This window comes from Vigna unguiculata, chromosome 8 (assembly GCF_004118075.2).
Source record: "Vigna unguiculata cultivar IT97K-499-35 chromosome 8, ASM411807v1, whole genome shotgun sequence".
Classification (NCBI taxonomy): domain Eukaryota; kingdom Viridiplantae; phylum Streptophyta; class Magnoliopsida; order Fabales; family Fabaceae; genus Vigna; species Vigna unguiculata.
The window spans coordinates 30,355,456-30,374,529 of record NC_040286.1 but is presented as its reverse complement, the minus strand read 5'-3'; the positions used below and the strand labels follow the sequence as shown (position 1 = coordinate 30,374,529).

General features: G+C 29.0%; 3 protein-coding genes across 4 annotated transcripts; all 3 read left to right on the top strand.

The window, feature by feature from the left end:
* The first annotated feature begins 3,002 nt into the window (after positions 1–3,002).
* Positions 3,003–5,305, top strand: LOC114193619 (biogenesis of lysosome-related organelles complex 1 subunit 1). 2 transcript variants are annotated; one of them, XM_028083487.1, is made up of 4 exons: positions 3,003–3,233; positions 3,317–3,522; positions 4,686–4,794; positions 4,914–5,305. In XM_028083487.1, exons 1-3 carry the CDS (start codon positions 3,119–3,121, stop codon positions 4,773–4,775), a joined length of 411 nt encoding a protein of 136 aa, XP_027939288.1. In that variant the 5' UTR covers positions 3,003–3,118; the 3' UTR covers positions 4,776–4,794; positions 4,914–5,305. The 2 variants fall into 2 exon arrangements, with proteins under 2 accessions (XP_027939288.1, XP_027939287.1); XM_028083486.1 differs by having other exon boundaries at positions 4,909–5,305.
* Positions 5,306–9,750: 4,445 nt separating this feature from the next.
* LOC114193327 (peroxidase P7-like) lies at positions 9,751–12,846 on the top strand. Its single transcript, XM_028083071.1, has 3 exons — positions 9,751–10,005; positions 11,678–11,872; positions 12,074–12,846. The coding sequence occupies exons 1-3, from the start codon at positions 9,787–9,789 to the stop codon at positions 12,632–12,634; spliced, it is 975 nt and encodes a 324-aa protein (XP_027938872.1). The 5' UTR covers positions 9,751–9,786; the 3' UTR covers positions 12,635–12,846.
* Positions 12,847–16,301: 3,455 nt separating this feature from the next.
* Positions 16,302–18,368, top strand: LOC114193267 (cationic peroxidase 1-like). Its single transcript, XM_028082995.1, has 3 exons — positions 16,302–16,535; positions 17,064–17,258; positions 17,555–18,368. The coding sequence occupies exons 1-3, from the start codon at positions 16,326–16,328 to the stop codon at positions 18,113–18,115; spliced, it is 966 nt and encodes a 321-aa protein (XP_027938796.1). The 5' UTR covers positions 16,302–16,325; the 3' UTR covers positions 18,116–18,368.
* Positions 18,369–19,074: the final 706 nt, after the last annotated feature.

Genomic DNA, 19,074 nt, shown 5'->3' with positions numbered 1-19,074 from the left:
ATTGGTAGATATATATCACTTCGTTTTACAACTCCCTTTCTCATTTTCAACTCAACACACTTAATTCCAAATAGTAATATGACAAACCAATGAGTTAAATTAAAGTGTGTTGTGATGACTCGTTTTCGATCGCTTATTTTGGGACCAAAAACTAAGTCTTTTTCATTTTTATCTCATTTTCATGGAAGAAAGAGAGGGAAAAAACAAATACAATGTCTATGTCTCCATAATTGATGTACGTTAATGTTCACTCTAATGTTGATTGAAAATTGATAACAATTCCAAGTGGTTATAGAAGCTTGACCACTTCCACTGTACCAAGTACCAACTCCTACATTACCATATTGTATTAAAATACATAGAGCTTAGGATGGATAAGAATTCAAAATGAGACCTTAGACATAATGTTTGAACTTGAAGATAAATACTTGTTCATTGAGTTGGTATCAAACCTATTAAGCTAACTTTATCTTTCAAGTTTAAGACTTGTAATTAAGTAAATGAAAATGTAAATAGGTGAAAGATTCCATTGAAAACAACTAATTAGGTGAGTTTTTTTTTTCTGTTATAATATTTTAATTTAACGTTATATATTCATTCTTAACTTCAGTTTATTATGTGCCATATATATTGACATATATGCGATGATTGTTTTTTGTTCAAATAATAAGTTATCATTAAATATTGTAATTAAAATATTGCAACAAGAGAGAGAAAAATCTTTAAAATATAGTTTAATATGTCTTCTTCAAATTTGCTTGGTGTATGGAATGTTGAAAAATAGAAATTTAATAGAGCTGACGCAGCATTATGTGTCGTATACATGCACAAGTAATTATACTCAATGCTAAATTTAGAAAGAGAAAAAAAAAACTATTACATGAAAGAATATCATTTTGTATTATTATACGTGGGACTCTGATTTATAGCTTAAAAATAAAAATGAGTTAAGACACTGATAAAGAAGTAAAAATAGGTTTTGATTTGTGACCAATTCAACTCATTACATGTTTGAGCTGAGTAAAGTTGAAAAAATGTCAATTTTTTTAAAAGTAGTTCAAATTTAATTTAATTCACTTAATCAGCATGTTAACTAAATTTGAGTTGGACAGTAGAAGGTAGGTTGATATGTAACATATCAACAACGATACTTTATTAATCGTTTTACTATTTATTTTATAAGTTTTTTATTATAATTATTTGCTACTTTTAATTCTGTAAGTTTACAATTTTATCTTTTTTAAATATTAAAATATTACTCAATAATATTTAAATAATTTAAATTTAATTTATTTATTTAAATTATTTACATTGTTATTTTGATTTTTAACTACTATCTTAATAATAATATTTTAAGAATTAAATAAATACTTTAATTTTAATATTATAAAAAAATAAATGGAGTCATTTCATTTTTATTATACAATAATAAATATATAAAATAAATTATAAAAATAAAATATTTATTAATAAATTAATTTACCTATTTATAATAAGTTAAATCAGATTATAAAATTTCTAATACACCATAAAATAAACTGGATTAAAATAACTCATTTTTAGCAAAATTCGTAACCTGTATTAAGTTAATCCGAACTCATTTTAACACCCATAGAAAGACATTAATCATATGCTGCAAGAAAAAACACAATTTTCACCCTTAACATTAATACTAAAGTGATTTCCCATCAACTCATTGTGATTCCCTTGGGTGCAGCTTTTGTCGGCCGAATGAAAATGTAAGGCCTTTTCTATTTTCACCCCTGAACCTTCAATCAAGTCCCGTCGAATCTCCCAAGTTGTGGGCTGGAACTACTTCTGATTTGGGGTTTTGCTTATTACACCACCATCTTTACTAAATGCATCTTATACCAAGATGAGAAGACTAAAATATCCTCTTTCATATATCACACGTGCTCCGTTGCCTCCATCATTACTCACATACAGATAAGTTAGAAAAATCTAAAAATGTGATTTCAAGAGATAATATGTTTTTAAATAATGAGTTTCATTTATAATAATATTATTTACACTAAAATATTTTAATAATAAAATAATTGAATCTCATTATTTTTAAACCACTATCAATTCTAAATGTTACGTTTTTTAGGATTCTATAGAGTCTAACATTTACAATTTCTACATTATCTAACCAATGTTTCATTCAAAATTAAATTTAAATTCTTAATTTTAGTTAACTCTATTTTAATATATTATTTAAAATAATTATATACAATATATTTTATTAAAAATATATATAAATACATTCAATACGTTTCCATCACAAAAACAATTAAAATATTATTATTTAACTTTATATTAAATTGTAATTATATACTTATAAACTCAAATTCATAAAATAAATATAATATAATTTTTAAAATTCCGTGCATTGCAAGGTACAGATGCTACATGTATACTTGTTTGCTTACTTGTATGATGAAAGTAGCTTTCAAAAACCTAAAAGAAGCTAACATACAAAATTAATAACCACACACTTGTATTGGGTACATACGGATCTGCAAATCTAAAATAACACAAATAGATTAAGATGTGGGAAATAAGAAAGCTTTCGAACATCACAACTTTGGTCTAGGCAAAACTAGATGATGTTGTAAAGGAAGAAGCATAAGATAAGACTTGAAACAACACATTCCTTCTACATTTAGATTATCTTAAAAGTAATCTTAAATATGATTTGGATTTTCAAAATTTAAGAATTATTTTAATCACTTAAATTTAAAAGGATATCATTTTAATCTTTTAGTTTTCTTGTCAAGATTGAAACAGTTAAAAGAAAACATTTTAATAATGTAACAAAAGGAACTAAAAATATTTTTTAAATTTGATGGATTAAATTTTTTTTTTTTTAATTTGAGAAGTAAATTTCGTTCAATATTTTTCTTTCAAGAATATAATTAAACCTAAAATAATAATGAAAAATCTAAAATTATTAATTTATTCTCTGATTCTTTTCTTCTCTTGGTTACTTTCTTCTATATTTGTTTTTGAAGCAAACAGGGCCAAACCAATACTGCATCGGGAAATTTGCAGGGAAAGTTCTTGCGACGAACCAGAAGAGAAGAAAAAGGGGCTCATTCACTTTGTTTTGAATCGAATGAATGGAAAAGGGTACGTGGTAATGGAGGGAGAACCAAAAGGGTTAGAAGCTTCACTGCACCATTTGCTCGAACTCCACCACAACAAATCTCTCGTCCTTACCCAACGAACAGGTATCTCTCTTTCCCCCTTCTTCTCCTTCCATCAAAATTCAATCTTGTTTCGCTAAAACCAACTTTCTTCATCTGGGTCGCAGAGAAAGCCAAGAAGGACGCCATCAGGAAAACTGAGCGCGTTTCTGATCTGTTGGTGGAAGCAGTCAATGGCGGGGTGCAAGAATCCTTCATCAACCAGAAGCGAATTGAGCTCGAAATTCGAGCCCTTGCTGCCACCATCGCAAGGTTCATGAAGCAAACTGATCAGTGGCTCGCTACCACTCATGCCCTCAACACTGCTCTCAAGGTGCCACTACTTACTTTCTTGCATTCATCGTTTTTAACATCGATCAATGTGCTGCTTCTTGCTGAAATTAGGGATCGGTATTATTTAAATTTGTTGTTATCGTTGTTACTTGCAATCAGGGTTTTAATTTATGTTAGTGCCACAATAAGGGTCTTAGAATCTCTAAAAACCTCGACAATGCCGATGTAGACAGTATTTAAACCTTTTTTTGTAATGTTGTTATTATTGTTGTGTTTTGCATTGGAGACAGCTCTGGCTAATTTGTGTGGATCAGAATTAGAAGGGAACATGTAACAAAACAACCTTGGTTGTTATTATTGATGTGTTTTAGACAGTTCTATTTGTAAAAGATTGTTTTGTTGTTACCATCGTCATCTAATTTCAAATGAGGGTACATGTTTAGGGGTGTGATTAACATGCCTGCTCTTGAAATTACTGGGCAAGGTTTTAAATTACAGTGGTTGCAGTTTTATCATAATCTTTTATATTCCAGAAAATTGTAGACAGTGACTAATGGGTCACTAACTGTGGCCACAATGCTGATGTGAAGACCCAAAAATCCTTGGTGTACAATTGGGTTGCTGACCATTTTCTAAGCAAACTTTTTTATTGAGTTTGCAATTGGGCTGGTAAACTAAAATTAAGTAAACCTAGACTGTGATGATGTTTCTTCCTGTCAGATCTTCATTGTGCTTTAGATAGATGGCACCATTTTGAGTTTCTCTATTGGCACTTTTTGACTTATGAGAGAATTAAGAGGTTTGGTTCTACGTCTATGGTTAGGATATCCCAATATTTAAGATGGTTGTGATTTTAAGATAAGTGCAGGAGTTTAATTCTGGCAATAGGCAGCATCAAGTTTTAGGGTAGCCATGGGATGGGATAAATGGTTTAGTACCTAGAATCCCCTTTTATTTTGAGAGACTCCTTATACAAAATTATAGAATGGAGTATAAAGAGGGAATTGAAGGACAGGATTAATGTATAGTTTCTTCTCATAAATTTGGCTCATGTTATATATATATTGTATATTTTTCTTTGGATTGCAATGCTAATCGTCAAAGATAAGCCATTTAAAGTATGATATGTGCTTAACTTATTATTTATTTTTGACTTTTATGAAGTGTGGTTAACTTGCTATGAACTTTCATCTGAATTCATAGGAAATTGGAGACTTTGAGAACTGGATGAAGATCATGGAATATGATTGTAAAAATATCACCACAGCTATACAGAATATTCACCAAGAGTGATACTACTGCAATTGTTCATGTATGTCAGCATATAATTCTAAATATCTAATCCCTTTTCATTCATTTTTCTATTCCAAGCATAATACCAAATATCATGCATTAGTTTTAGATAACCATTTGCCTTTGTTTTCAGTGTAGTAACTGGATTGAAGAAGGAAAGATTGATTATTACCCTTATTCTTCATAAGTTATGAGCTGCTACCATTTGCCTATGCAAATGTTCAAATTTCAAATTTTCAACTATGAAGCTTTTGAGTGCATAAAGGAACAAAAGAAAAACTAATGATGCTTTATCTTTGTGCTTTTTGTCATAGAGCATTGTGTATTTGGATATAATAGATAGATAGAGCACAGTTCTTGATTTTTTAGCAATAATCATCTTCCTTCTGCATTTTTGCTGAACAGTCTTGTATTCCAGTTCTTTTGCGGGCCTTTGCCCGTGAATATATTGTTGTAAATTTCATCTATACATTTTCTAATAGTGGTTTTAAGTCATACTTGCAAAGAAATTTGAGCTATGTATTCAGTCTTTCCCCTGTTTCTGCTCTTTTCTGCTTTCTTGTAGCACTTTAAATATGTTTGTCAAATTTAAAAGTCTATGCACACTCATGGAACGTCAATGGGCTCTACTAATATACTCACATTACATAAACTCGCAAGTGTTAATGTGATATAAAATAATTCCTAAAAATCAGGTGGGAAATATTAGTCTAGTTTAGAGATGACAAATGAATCTTTTCTCATGGGTATTGTCTTAACCCATCTTAATTTTAACAGAAATTTTTGAATAATATCTGAATTTTTAAATTAGATATGTCAACAAGAATGTTTATGTACATATTCATCTCGTCTTTGTCCTTATATTTGTCTTTGTCCTCATATCTATCTTTGTTTTAAGTTATTAAATATTTTTAATTTATAAGGTAACGTATAAAACTTATATTAACTTGGCTAGATAGGAGGACGGGAATGCAGATAATTTTTTGTTTCGAAATATTGATGGAGAAGTGAAATCCACATCTGAAACCTCCCTTTGCATTCCTACTCCAGCTTACTGATTTTTGTAAATATTATGTAAAATCATTTAATGAACTAAACTTGCATACAAATCCCAAGTTCACAACATTTAAAAACATGTAAATATGAAGACGATCGACCTAACAGAATCATGCAAATAATTTAACCAATGACCGAGCGGTTTGAAGAATAGAACGCATAAGTAACAAGTGATATAACAGTTTGCTGATAGCATTAATAACATAGCAGATTAGTGAAACAATATTTGTATTTTTTGCTGGGTTCATTGTCGCTGTCTAGTTTGCCATGAATTGCTGGTTTTGCAGAATAATATTTGTATGCTGAATGCTGGATCACAAGAGTGCTGCTTGTTGGGTCAGAGCTTGCTGAGCCATGAGTTTGCTTTATGATTGAGCAACAAGCTTGCTGTGTTACTATGAACAGAAAAAGTGTATGTGTGAGGATTTTGGAAAGAGAACAGTGCTTGGAAAGAGAACCAAAGCATGATCGTTTTAGATAGTTTGGGAGCAATATTAATTAAAAACAGTATAAGGGTATCTTTGGTTTAACGTTTGAATCAATTCTACGATGCAGAAACAAGAATTAGTTGTTTCTCGGTGAATTTTTTACTTTAATTATTTTTGAAAACCAAACATAATTTAATTTTGTGATAAAAAATCAATTATAATCAATTTTATATCAATTTGATGCATAACCAAATATGGATTAATTAACTCCGTTCTGGACTTCAAATTCAAAGAATTAGATAGAGTTTGATTGAATTTACTTCATTCTACTAACAAATGTATTATCATCCAGCTTTACGCATACCTTTTATAGAAGATGAGATATGAATTAACTTTTGAATTGCGTAAACTTTTGTAGACTCAATTTAGTTTAGAACAATTTAAAGTGTAATGATAGAATCAATAAGATTCACATATGATAAAAAAAGTTATTGAAAGTATTGTTTACTAAATTTGACAGAACAAAAGGTATTTCATATTAATATATTAAGGTTTTATTAGTAATTTAGTTTTTATATTTAGATTTTTATTTGTTTTTATTTTTGCATAACTTTTTTTATTTAATTGAGTTTCAATTTTTTGTTAAATAAAGTCAATGTTATTTATTGATAAATTGATATTAACAAGATTTGGAAATAATCACTCCAGTTATTTTTTTTTTCATTCAATTAAACTTTTATATATTTGAAGATAATTTAAAAAATAATTTACTAATTAAATCTTTTATTAGATTGATGAGAAATTTTTCGAACTGTGTCAAATGACAAAGATTCACATTTTGTCATATTATCTAGAACTTAATTAAATTAAAAATCTAAAAATAGGAATAAAATAATAATTTAATTTGGTAGCTTTGTCTTTCTGTGTGCTTGATTGATGGTTGCGGAAACAGTAACAGCAAAAACTTTTTCTCCTTTTTCTCTATGCTACCCTCTATTATAAAGCCTCTCATTTGCTTATGTAATACACAATGATGCAGATGCTAACTTTACTATCAACACTTTCTATTTAACAAAATGTAAAAGATGGTCAACTTGATTTTGTTTATCTATTTTTAAGAATAAAAAAAACACAGTTTTGGTAGAACTCAATGATGTTGTCGGTTGAATAATTTAACAGACTCCATTGACTGGAATATGGGTCCTTGTCGTTGTCCTGTAATTGATCACCTTTTAGATATTCCCCCCAAAAAAAATCAAATGCCTTTCTGCAACAACTTTTGGGAATATTAGCTGTTCCCTTCATAATTTGTAAACAAAATAATATAATAGATGGTGTGTGATAAATCAACGAGTTAGGTTTATGTAGCCATGCTATGCTAATCTAATCTCTTTTACTTATCATCCACGTAAGTTGGTCCTTCTGCAAAACTTATCTATAATGTCCAAGATCATTGCATTTCATATTCATTATTTCTCAAATTTTTAATAATCAATCATCTTAATTATTCAAGATTTTTTGTTAGTGTAATTTGATTTCGAAATTACAAAAGTAGTGAGCTTTTTAAAAAATGTACAGTGATAGTAAGTCGTGAAAAAATATGGTGACTTCGTTATAAAGAAATTGTGTGAAAATAACACGATTTCATTTACATCAATTTGAAGTTGTGACATGTTTTGGCGACTTTAGTGCATTTCGTGAAGTTGTTGTAGTGAGACATGACTTTACTTAAGCTAATTGCAATTTTGGACGAAAGTAAAATCGTCTCATATAGACATGATTTCAGTTGGAAATGAAATCGTCATCAAATATGTACAATTTCTGTATAATGTGATATGTGTTGAAGTCGTTGTAGCTTTGTATGACTTATTTGTGAATACCTTTTTTTTTTATATTATTTTAATATTAAATACATTAAATAAAAGTTAAATAGTTTTTGAATAAAAGATGGGAGAAGAAAGTAAATAAAGAATAGAAGGAAAAAAGTAGTTTTACTTAATAAGAAGTACATCTAATAACATTCTTGGTAAAGAGAAAATAATATATATTAAAATAAAGTAAACAAAGTTGACATAATGTAATAATGTTTGGCTTTTTTATATTTGAGGATCGATTTTAAGTTGAATTTGTTAAAAAATATTATTGTAATTTTTTTTTGCGACATTAAATGTAAAGTTGTCTTCCATCCAGTCAGTTTCTTCTTTTTTTTTTTTTTCAAAAAGTCGTTTAGGTGTTCAGTTTTTGTTCATGACGACTTCACTTTTAGATTTTTTGTTTTGTTTTGATTGGAACAAAAATAAAAAAATAAATTGAAATAAAAAAAAGCATTAATCTACTGTTAACAAAATTTTGTAAAAACAAAATATAAAAACGGCAAGGTTAAAAAAACTGAAAAATGAAAATTTTGAAAACAAAATATAAATCTGCAACGTTTAAAAAAAAAAAACCTAAAAATGAAAGTCACAACTTCATTGTTCACAATAATAGAAATCGTCCCCTATTACGACAACTTTGCTTTTTGAAAAAAAATAAAAAGAAATCGGTTGGGTTGGAGGACGACTTTACCTTTAATGTCGTCCTCCCTCATATAACCCAATTTTGCAATAAAATTTTCAACAAACCCTATTTTACAAATTTATGGTCAAAAGGACTCCAAAATATTAAAAAACCAATGATGTTAGTTACACAAAATGAAATTTTAGTCTCTATCTAATTGTATATATTATGATCAATATTTCTGTAATATGAATATTTTGATTTGTTTGGAATATTTAAGCTAGCCGAGTGTATATATATATAACAAATCTGCAAATATTTTTCATAAATACTTAATAAATAACAGGACAGATAATAAAACAAGTTTTTTAAGCAGGACAGTCCAACCCATTACCATCTGTACTTGCACCTATACAAAACATGTTTACAATTTTAGATCTGAAGAATAGTACCATGTTCAACACAAATCATTAGGAGATGAAAAGAAAAAAAGTGAAGGGCGAAACCTAACAAAGATCCAATAATGACATTTCTTTCAATTGTTATTAATCTTATTTGTCAAATATATATTATATAGCTGCATGCATATGTCTTATATATATTACATGAGTTATTACAAATAGTCAGTGACAAGCACATATGTAAAAAAATACGATACAGATAAAAATTCTCTTAAGTAATAGATTTACAGAAAGAAGAGAAAAGAAAAGAAGGTTTTGTTGTGTATGCAAGTTTCTCTATTCATGAGATGTACTAAGATACACTGAAAACTCATTATATAAAAGTTGGAGGTGGTTTTGATTATTCCTCCTTTTCTATTTCATGTTGCAGTGGCAATAATAAAGCTTTTATATTTTGGTCAAAGGTAGCAGTAGCAGACAATATATATTGAAAAAAATATAGAATAATGTTGTTAACAGTAAAGATAGAATAATGAAAAATGAGAGGAGATGGCTTGTGGTTGGCATGCTCCTTCCCTCTATATAAGTCCTTTTGTTTTGGTAGGAAAGTTATATGATTATAGGTTAAAGATGGCTTCTTCTCATATTGAATCATTGGTTGTGTTTGTGGTCATTGGCATGGTGACATTAATCATCCCTGTCAATGCAAACCTCTCTCCTCATTTCTATGATAAAGTTTGCCCTAAAGCATTACCTGTCATAAGGTCAGTGGTTCAAAGAGCAATTAACAGAGAACCACGCATTGGAGCTTCTCTTCTGCGCTTGCATTTCCATGACTGCTTCGTCAATGTAAGTATAAACATTCTTAACAACAATGTTTATCTAAGATTTTAACCATTAAATAACTCTACTATCTCAACATGTCTGCAATATACTTTGCCAAACAAAGCTTTATTCCTTAAACATGTGCTGTGCTGTGCTGTAAGTTTGATCTATTTTGTATTAAAAAATATTGACTGATCGTTCGAGAAATTTCAAAATAAATTATGTTGTATTTTCTGGGATTAGCTTGAATTATATTTACGTATAATTAATGGAGATCTCACATTATTTCAAAATATATAAATAATACAAACTTTACATATTAAAATTATGAATTTAAGTTTATTTTAACAAAATTTATTATTTATTAAATCTATGATATTATTCGTCATTAGGTTAAAGTTCACTTCATAAGACTACTTATTTCTTTATCATAGAGATGCAACTGTTTTCTTTATTTATTTTTTTATTTAAATTTAAGTGGTGTACATGTCAATGTAATGAAAAGAAAAAGTCATCGTAAAGTATTCAGCAATACTATTCCGAGTATATGAATAAAAGAAACACTTTTTTCTTTTCTAAATTATCAGTTTGCCTCACTAGAACTATTTTTGGTGATGCATATACCATACGTGATATTCATTCGATTGTATGGGATATGAAATTTCTTACTCTATAAGAACAAGTAAAATATCTACAAAAATTATGTTGGAAGAATACGAATGTGGGTGGTTTAATTTTTTTAAAGGAATCATTGCAATCTTGGTTCCAATAATATGAAGATTAAATAAAACTATTAGTTTTTCCTTTGGGCATATTCACTTTTTTACATTATCATTTAATCATAAATTATGATTGATGGAATTTTACAATACCTTTCGTAAAAAATTATTATAGATGATGATGTGTGATTAAATAATAATATAAAAATGCGTTTTACAATGTTAATACGTAACTTTTCTTCAAGATGTATCTCCACAGCCATCTTATTTAAATTATTTTTTTTTCTATTGTGATTTTTTAAGAGTAACTTTTACACTAATTTTATATAATTCTGTTTTTCCTATCATATCACCTTCATTATCTTTAAAGATTCTCTTTCGGCCCTTTTAAAATTGTATAAATCCACAAGAGTCTGAAATTTTCTTTTCCACATTTTTTTAAAGGTTTGCATGCATACATCGAAAGGAACTTTGTTACAAATTGCACGTACACCAATGCTTCAATATATATATATATATATATATATATATATATATATATATATATATATATATATATATATTTTACTCTCCTTTTTTTCAATCATTGTTCCTATAACCACTTTCTATCTTATCATCGACGTACCATAACAGTGGACCAGCAAGCAATAATTAACTGAACTCTATTATTCTATACGCTAGACAACAGAAATCATGTTATGATATGAAACTATGCAGAATAATTTAATTGCATGGAGAATAATGCACACCTAACACATGGCTGCTAGCTTCCATTAATTTTTCAAATAAAAACAGCACCTTACTGTAATTACAATTTAAATTTTCATGATCTCCAACAGTATTTAAAAACTTTTATATATGCCTTGTGAGCTGTAAAATGAGCTATAGTTAAAACTATACTAATCACCATGTCAGTTCTGCTATAGTGCTGTGATTTAATTTACTGAAATATAACAGAAATGCATTTGAAACAACAGGGGTGTGATGGATCCATTTTGCTAGATGACACCAGAAACTTCATTGGCGAGAAGACAGCTTTTCCAAATAATAATTCAGCAAGAGGCTTTTCTGTGGTTGATGAAATCAAAGCAGCAGTTGACAAGGCCTGTAAACGGCCAGTGGTGTCGTGTGCAGATATCTTAGCCATAGCAGCTCGTGATTCCGTAGCCATTGTAAGTGTTATACAACATTTCACAAAAGTTCATCTGAAAGTTTTAACTACGAGTTTAAGTCTCTCGTGGAATAAAAATAAGAAAGTTGAATATTAAGAATGAAGATAAAATTAATTTTGTGAAGTTGAATTAAACTTAAATTTTTTTATTAATATGATATCATAATTGAAACTATAATATGTTTGTCTTCACTTTCAACAGTATGGGGGTAAAGACTTTTGGTACCAAGTGTTGTTGGGAAGAAGAGATGCAAGAACGGCAAGCAGGGATGCTGCAAATTCAAATCTTCCTCCACCAACCTTCAGCTTCTCTCAGCTTGTTTCCAACTTCAAAAATCAGGGATTGAATGTGAGGGACCTTGTGGCTCTCTCTGGAGGCCACACCATTGGCTTTGCAAGGTGCACTACGTTCAGAAACAGAATCTACAATGAATCCAACATTGACACCAAGTTTGCAGCATCTTTGAGGAACATATGTCCTCGACGTGGTGGAGACAACAACTTAGAAAAATTGGATGCTACTCCTGCAAGAGCTGATTCCACGTACTTCACCGATTTGCTGCACAAAAAGGGTCTCCTCCATTCTGATCAAGAACTGTTCAAGGGAGAAGGCAGAGAAAGTGACAAGCTGGTGCAGCTATACAGTAGAAGCACTTTGGCTTTTGCTAGAGATTTCAAAGCTTCAATGATCAAAATGGGTAACTTGAAGCCTCTTACTGGGAATCAGGGAGAGATCAGATGCCATTGCAGAAGGGTCAATTAGAATCGGAAATTACTAGGTCTGAGTTTCAATAATGGTATGCAGAGGAAAGAATAAGAAGCTGTATGTATTGTTGTACCATATTGTATTATATGCTTGGTCATGTCAATTTTAGACGTGACTGTGTATTGTTCAACGAAACATTTTGCGTGTTGTATGTGTTGTTTTAAGCAACTTCAAATGATCAATAGTTGAACTCAAATGGTAATCTAAAACCTGAGACGTGTGAGATTGTATTTATTCTTAGAAATTTAAGTGTGTATCTAAGTTTTATATTGACTAGAAATAATGTAGAGTATTATATAAGAGATAAATACACAAAAACCCCTTGACTTAAGGTTTTAGATTAAAAGTTATGTCAATACCTTATGTAATTAACTCAGATCTTATTGGTATTGTATTTTCTCATAAAACTCCTCTTATAAACCTATCTCATGCATTTCAAGCCGATAGAAGGAGTTATGATGTATGAAATTGTTTAACCTATCTAATTAGAAGCCTATATTTGTTGAATTTAGAGCAAAATTTTAACAATGACAAACTACTTTTTTTAAATAAAGAAGGTACCACTTTATTATTTTACTTTGATTAAAAAATAAAAAAATAATCTAGTTAATTTTATTTATAAAAACGTTTTCAAGTTTGTAAAAAAATAATGTTTGTTAACAGATAATTTTTCTAATTTATAATATCTCGTGAATTGCATCAGAGAATAAGAAAATAGTAATTTATGCAATTGCATTTTATTCTTGTACTTGGTGAAGGAAACTCCTTTTTTTTTTTACTTCAAAGTATCCGAGCAGCATATAAGTATTTGAAGGCCAGTGTGATAACTACAAGGCCCAACCTCAATTTAATTCAGCTACTGATTTAATTCATAATATTCTTGTAAGGTTTGAAAGCACATTCATTCTTGTATGTCGGGTTAGATAAATAAGGTTGGGTAAAATATATAATAATAATAAAAAAATAATTAAGTTTAAGTAACAGGTTAAATTTTAGTGCAAATGATGTTTTAATGTATATAAATTTATAGATATATTTTAAATTTTATTTTTAATGATATTTTTTTTGGGTTAAAATGAAATAGTAAATTATATTAAATCAATAGTTAATAAAAATTTAATTAAAATTATAGACATGATTTTTAAAAAGATTCAGTATACTTATTTATTTACTTAAAAATAAAATAAAAGAATTATTTTTAAATTGGCTCAATATGAATCCACACCTGAATAACCTACTCAAATTTGTCTTAATCTCAAAAACCTCTATCCGGCTAATTCGATAACTTAAATAACGAAATATAAATTTTGAAATATTAAATTCAAGTTATTCTAAATTGATCAAATTGAATCTGAATTTGATGTAATCCAACCAATTTTCATGCCTCTCAATTAATTAACTAATAATTTAACTTTATCAATTAGTATACAAAAAACTGGTCAAGTGACATGAATCATGATCCAACTCAGTGATGTCCAATTTTTTAATTAGGATCAACAATTAAAATGGAAATTAGTTTTGTGAGCGACTATAACGGTAAACATTCATTTAAGTTCGTAATTTAATCGTGGAAGTTTAATACGAATTTAATTGGAATGTAGATTTATAAAATTTAAAGGTCATATTACAATATAAAATATTAGAAATCATATAATTACTTGTTATTTTTTTTCATATTATATATATATAGTCAAATGACTTTAAGTAATTTTTTCAGAAAATAAAGTACTAAGATGATTGATCTGAGTATTTTCTTTTTTCATATGCGAATTTAGACTGAATGCGGACTTAAATGAGTACGGACTTAGACGAGAGAAAAAAGTAAACATATTTAAACACAACTTCTTTGTCTTTCTTTATTTTCTCGGTTGATAAATATATTTTAGATTATTTTTATTAATAAAAAATAAACATCATAGTTGTTTAGATCTCAACCAATTAGATAATATTGTTTTTTATACGTTGAAAAACTAAAGTCAAACTTTATAAACAATCAAAATAAAAAACACAATTTTAATCGTTACAGCAATCTCTTATATTTTTATTACAATATTGGTCTTTCAGAGTAGTTTAACCTTCTCTATTTGGAATTTTTTTTTAATATAGTATTTATCATTATATATACATATAGTTTTTAGATTAGAATATTTTCTTCGAAATCTCTCCATAATGAATCATCTGTATAATTTTATAACAAAAAGTATTAAAAAAAGAAAAGCTATTGTTGTGGAAGGAAAAAAGGTGTTTATTTTTTTTCTTTTTTTATGATTACATAAGAAAGTGTTTGTGGTACATTAGATTGGCTTTCCTTGTCCAACAACTGCTTAGAAGTTTATGTGTCCCTTTTAACTTTTCAACTCAATATATATAATACAATCGTTGTGTATAGTTAATTAAGAAAACGTGTTGGGTAACTAATGGACTCTAATCAACAATCTAATTAATGTGTTTTCTCATGCCACTTTATTAATTATATGTTCTTAATAATTATCACTCTCAACAACATATCTAAAGAGGCTTAGCTACAGCAATTTCTAGATTCAAATTTTCTTTGATACGCCATCAAATTTCACAGCCAGCAAGATTAATATTTTTTAGAGGGATAATTAAAACTCAACAATATATTTATATAATATTTTTTTCAGGTCAAAGATGAAACTTTAGATTAGTGCCCTTATTATATACTCTCAACAATCTATTGATGCAACTATGCTAATTACTTTTTTAGCGTTTATTAAACGAATCAAGGAAAAAAGAAGAAGATCAAATTGACCTGTTTTTAGAGTTAAATAAAAGATGTTAATTTAATATTCTTGACGTGAATCTATTAGAATTGGGCTGATTGCACGTGATTTGGACTAGAATAAGATTAATTGAGTTTAAATAGATTTGAAAAAAAAAATGAAGTGGACATTAATATTTAAATGGGTAAGATATTGGTTTAGTTTAAGTAGAGCTTTAATTCAAGAGATTAATTTAAGCAATTTTAGCTTATTTGAAGTTCAAGATTTTTGGGTGACTTGTTTTGAGTTTAACTACTAGAAGGGACTCATAGGATTCAAACCCTAATTGATTATATTAGTTGGTAATTACTTAATCCAAAAATCATAAAACAATTAATTAGTTTTTCATTACTCTTAGTCATTATATTTAATTTCATACTTAATAACACAAACGCGTATTGATTAGATAGAGGTCTAGTTTCTCAATTAAACTTTCCACTAGCTAAATATCACAATTTGAAAACACTAGAGATGAGATATTTTGTTCTCAAAAGTTATGTTTTTGTTTCTTTAATAGAAAAAATCATATTATTTTATTTTTATTCCCTATTTTTAAAAGTTTATTTTTGACTAAACAATAATAAAATACACTTTCCAATATTTCTTATACAAATATTTAACATCATAACATATAACATAGTCTTAAACCAAATAATCCTCACGAGTATATAATTAATATAAAAAGGGAAGTTTTGTTAAACTTAAAGTAAATATTTATGATACAAGCAAATTTTAAAACAATATCTCACTTAAAAAACCATAAGGGATTTTTCTAACAAGGATATTATATTATATGTTGGTAACTCAAACAAGGAATTAAGGTATACTTAGAATCTAGTTTCTTTACATCATTCTCTCCTATATATAAATCCTATACACTTTTGCTACCAACACAAATCAGCACAATGAATTTTCATCTTCAATCTCTTCTTCTGCTTACTTTGGTGGCAACATTTATCATCCCTACTTTTGCTCAGTTAAGTCCCGATTATTATGACCATGTTTGCCCTCAAGCATTACCAATCATATACTCAGTTGTTAAGCAGGCAATTCTTCATGAAAAACGCATGGGAGCATCCTTGCTGCGTTTGCATTTCCATGACTGCTTTGTTAATGTAAGTTCCACTTTATTTTTTCCTCAAATTATTGTTACATAATTAAAATTCATTTCAATTCCACCAAAGTTCTCATCAATTGACATGCTCCCATATAAAATACAAGACTTGAGTTGGAAATTACACAATTCACATAAAAGATGTAATTTTTTTTGACAAAAATTGCAAACTTTCTTGTACAATTTTTCCAACAAAAATTATAAACTTTCTCGATTTTGACAAAAATTACAAACATTCTACTCGCACACAACTACCAAATTCCTAGTATACCCAAATGACTTTATTAAGTTGCAGTGACAACTCTAACTCTAAAAACAAGTCTTTAGTTGTTTTAGTACTTTTATACTACTTCTTCTGGTATTAATCGACATGGGATTTTAATGAGTATCTATTTGATAACCGAACGAAACAACTGTGATGTAATATGATGCGTACGGTACAAGTCAGAACCTAATAACAAAATTTGAAGCATTATAGTGTCAAACAAACGTACCATGAACCTAAAATGTCGGCGTGGGAAAACTACAGGGCTGTGATGGATCAGTGTTGCTAGACGACACACCTTTGTTCTTGGGGGAGAAGACTGCATTTGCAAATCTGAATTCAATCAGAGGATTCGAGGTGGTTGATGAAATCAAAGCAGCAGTTGATAAGGCTTGCAAACGTCCTGTAGTATCATGCGCAGATATCTTGGCTGTAGCAGCTCGTGACTCTGTAGCCATAGTGAGTGCAATCTAAATCTTTCATCAATTCTCCTTCTGCAAGAAATCATGTGTAGTTAAAACCATGTTCATAGTAGTATCTATCCAACTTCTATATACATACAGTAAAATAGTGTTGATGAAAGTGTCACATCGACTCAGTTTACGATACAAATAAGTGAAAGTAAATCTCAACTTATGAACTGATCTTGTAAGATTGAGTTAGGTTTAATGTTCGATTCTTAACAAAAAGTTCGGTTATATTTTAACCTGTTTTGTATACATATATTTTGCTTGATGTGTGCTAATTGTTAACAGTTGGGTGGTCCACAATATTGGTACCAAGTGTTACTAGGCAGAAGAGATGCAAGAAAAGCAAGCAGGGATGCTGCAAATGCCAATCTTCCTCCTCCATTTTTCAACTTTCAACAGCTTCTTGATAATTTCCAAACTCATGGACTGAACCTCAAGGATTTGGTGGTTCTTTCTGGTGGCCATAGCATTGGATTTGCAAGGTGTATTAACTTCAGGAACAGGATCTTCAATGACACCAACATAGATCCCAAATTTGCAGCCACTTTGCGTGAGTCATGCCCTCGGAGAGGAGGAGACAATAACTTAGCACCATTTGATGCCACTCCTTCAAAATTTGACACCACATACTATAACGCTTTGTTGTACAAAAAGGGTCTTCTCCATTCTGATCAAGAGCTATTCAAAGGTGATGGTTGTGAAAGTGACAGTTTGGTGCAACTATACAGCAACGACCCTTATGCTTTTGCCAAAGATTTTGGAGTTTCCATGATTAAGATGGGTAACTTGAAGCCTCTTACAGGGTCCTACGGAGAGATCAGATACAACTGCAGAAAAGTCAATTAGCACTGTTTGATAATGATTTCAGCAACTGTTTGATATAAAGTCATATATATGTGCAAATTTTTATACTCGATGTTGATAATAAGACTCTTGGTTCAAAACTTCACATAATGAACCGCAGAGAGTTAAAAAATTGCGAGATGTGTTGCTTGCTGTTACTGTTAGTATTTTTCTTTGCTTCTTTTGTGAGACCAATTGCCTTGTTTCTTGGAAGTGTTCATATTAATTAAAATTTTATGTGGTTACTACTGTGTAATGGTATACTCAACTTTCTTTCATTAGGGAACCATTGACGTTATATGCTAATTAATTTTCAAAGCATTGTTTATATTTTGACCAAGCTTTTTCAGTTTATTAATGTTCATTTCCTTTTGTAGTTCAGTATTCTGTATGCATGAACTGTTTGACCAATGTTTTGATATTTATTTTGTGACAGATCAACTGTTGAATCATTCATTGTCATGATAACTAAGGTGGTATTCTGTGTTTTGCCCCTACGTTTTGGAGTGTAGTAACCTTAAAAGAACAAGTGGTTGTAATGCATATTAACTATCAAAGATAATGAAACCAAATCCATCTTATTTAGACACATTAATTACAGATTCCTTATGGTTCACTGTGTTAAATATGTTAAAATTCTGACACAAATAAAAAAAATATTGAAGCATTTATGAATTGAAAGTTTTATGTTTTTGAAAATAAGATCTGTGTCAAAAATTTAGACACAGACTCATTAACTTGTTTTTCTTTTTCTGCTAAACGGGCTATTATTTTAGAAAGAAAACGTACCATGAATCAATTTAGACATTTTGGTTTATAAGTTTCAGAAGTTGTGTCAAGAATGGAATTTTAACTTAACTCAAACTTATAAAATAATTTTATTTCTAGTCCACGTAGATCTCCAACACACCTTCTCATATCGGGCATAGACCCAACAAATGACACTACAATAGATCTAATAA

What these genes read in the sequence shown, in the direction of transcription:
- LOC114193619 (XM_028083487.1), top strand. Translation starts at nt 3,119, where the DNA reads ATGAATGGAAAAGGGTACGTGGTAATGGAGGGAGAACCAAAAGGGTTA. An exon ending in CGTCCTTACCCAACGAACAG is followed by an intron (nt 3,234 to 3,316) that starts GTATCTCTCTTT and finishes TCTGGGTCGCAG; the next exon opens with AGAAAGCCAAGAAGGACGCC. An exon ending in CCCTCAACACTGCTCTCAAG is followed by an intron (nt 3,523 to 4,685) that starts GTGCCACTACTT and finishes CTGAATTCATAG; the next exon opens with GAAATTGGAGACTTTGAGAA.
- LOC114193327 (XM_028083071.1), top strand. Translation starts at nt 9,787, where the DNA reads ATGGCTTCTTCTCATATTGAATCATTGGTTGTGTTTGTGGTCATTGGC. An exon ending in TCCATGACTGCTTCGTCAAT is followed by an intron (nt 10,006 to 11,677) that starts GTAAGTATAAAC and finishes TTGAAACAACAG; the next exon opens with GGGTGTGATGGATCCATTTT. An exon ending in CTCGTGATTCCGTAGCCATT is followed by an intron (nt 11,873 to 12,073) that starts GTAAGTGTTATA and finishes CACTTTCAACAG; the next exon opens with TATGGGGGTAAAGACTTTTG.
- LOC114193267 (XM_028082995.1), top strand. Translation starts at nt 16,326, where the DNA reads ATGAATTTTCATCTTCAATCTCTTCTTCTGCTTACTTTGGTGGCAACA. An exon ending in TCCATGACTGCTTTGTTAAT is followed by an intron (nt 16,536 to 17,063) that starts GTAAGTTCCACT and finishes GGAAAACTACAG; the next exon opens with GGCTGTGATGGATCAGTGTT. An exon ending in CTCGTGACTCTGTAGCCATA is followed by an intron (nt 17,259 to 17,554) that starts GTGAGTGCAATC and finishes AATTGTTAACAG; the next exon opens with TTGGGTGGTCCACAATATTG.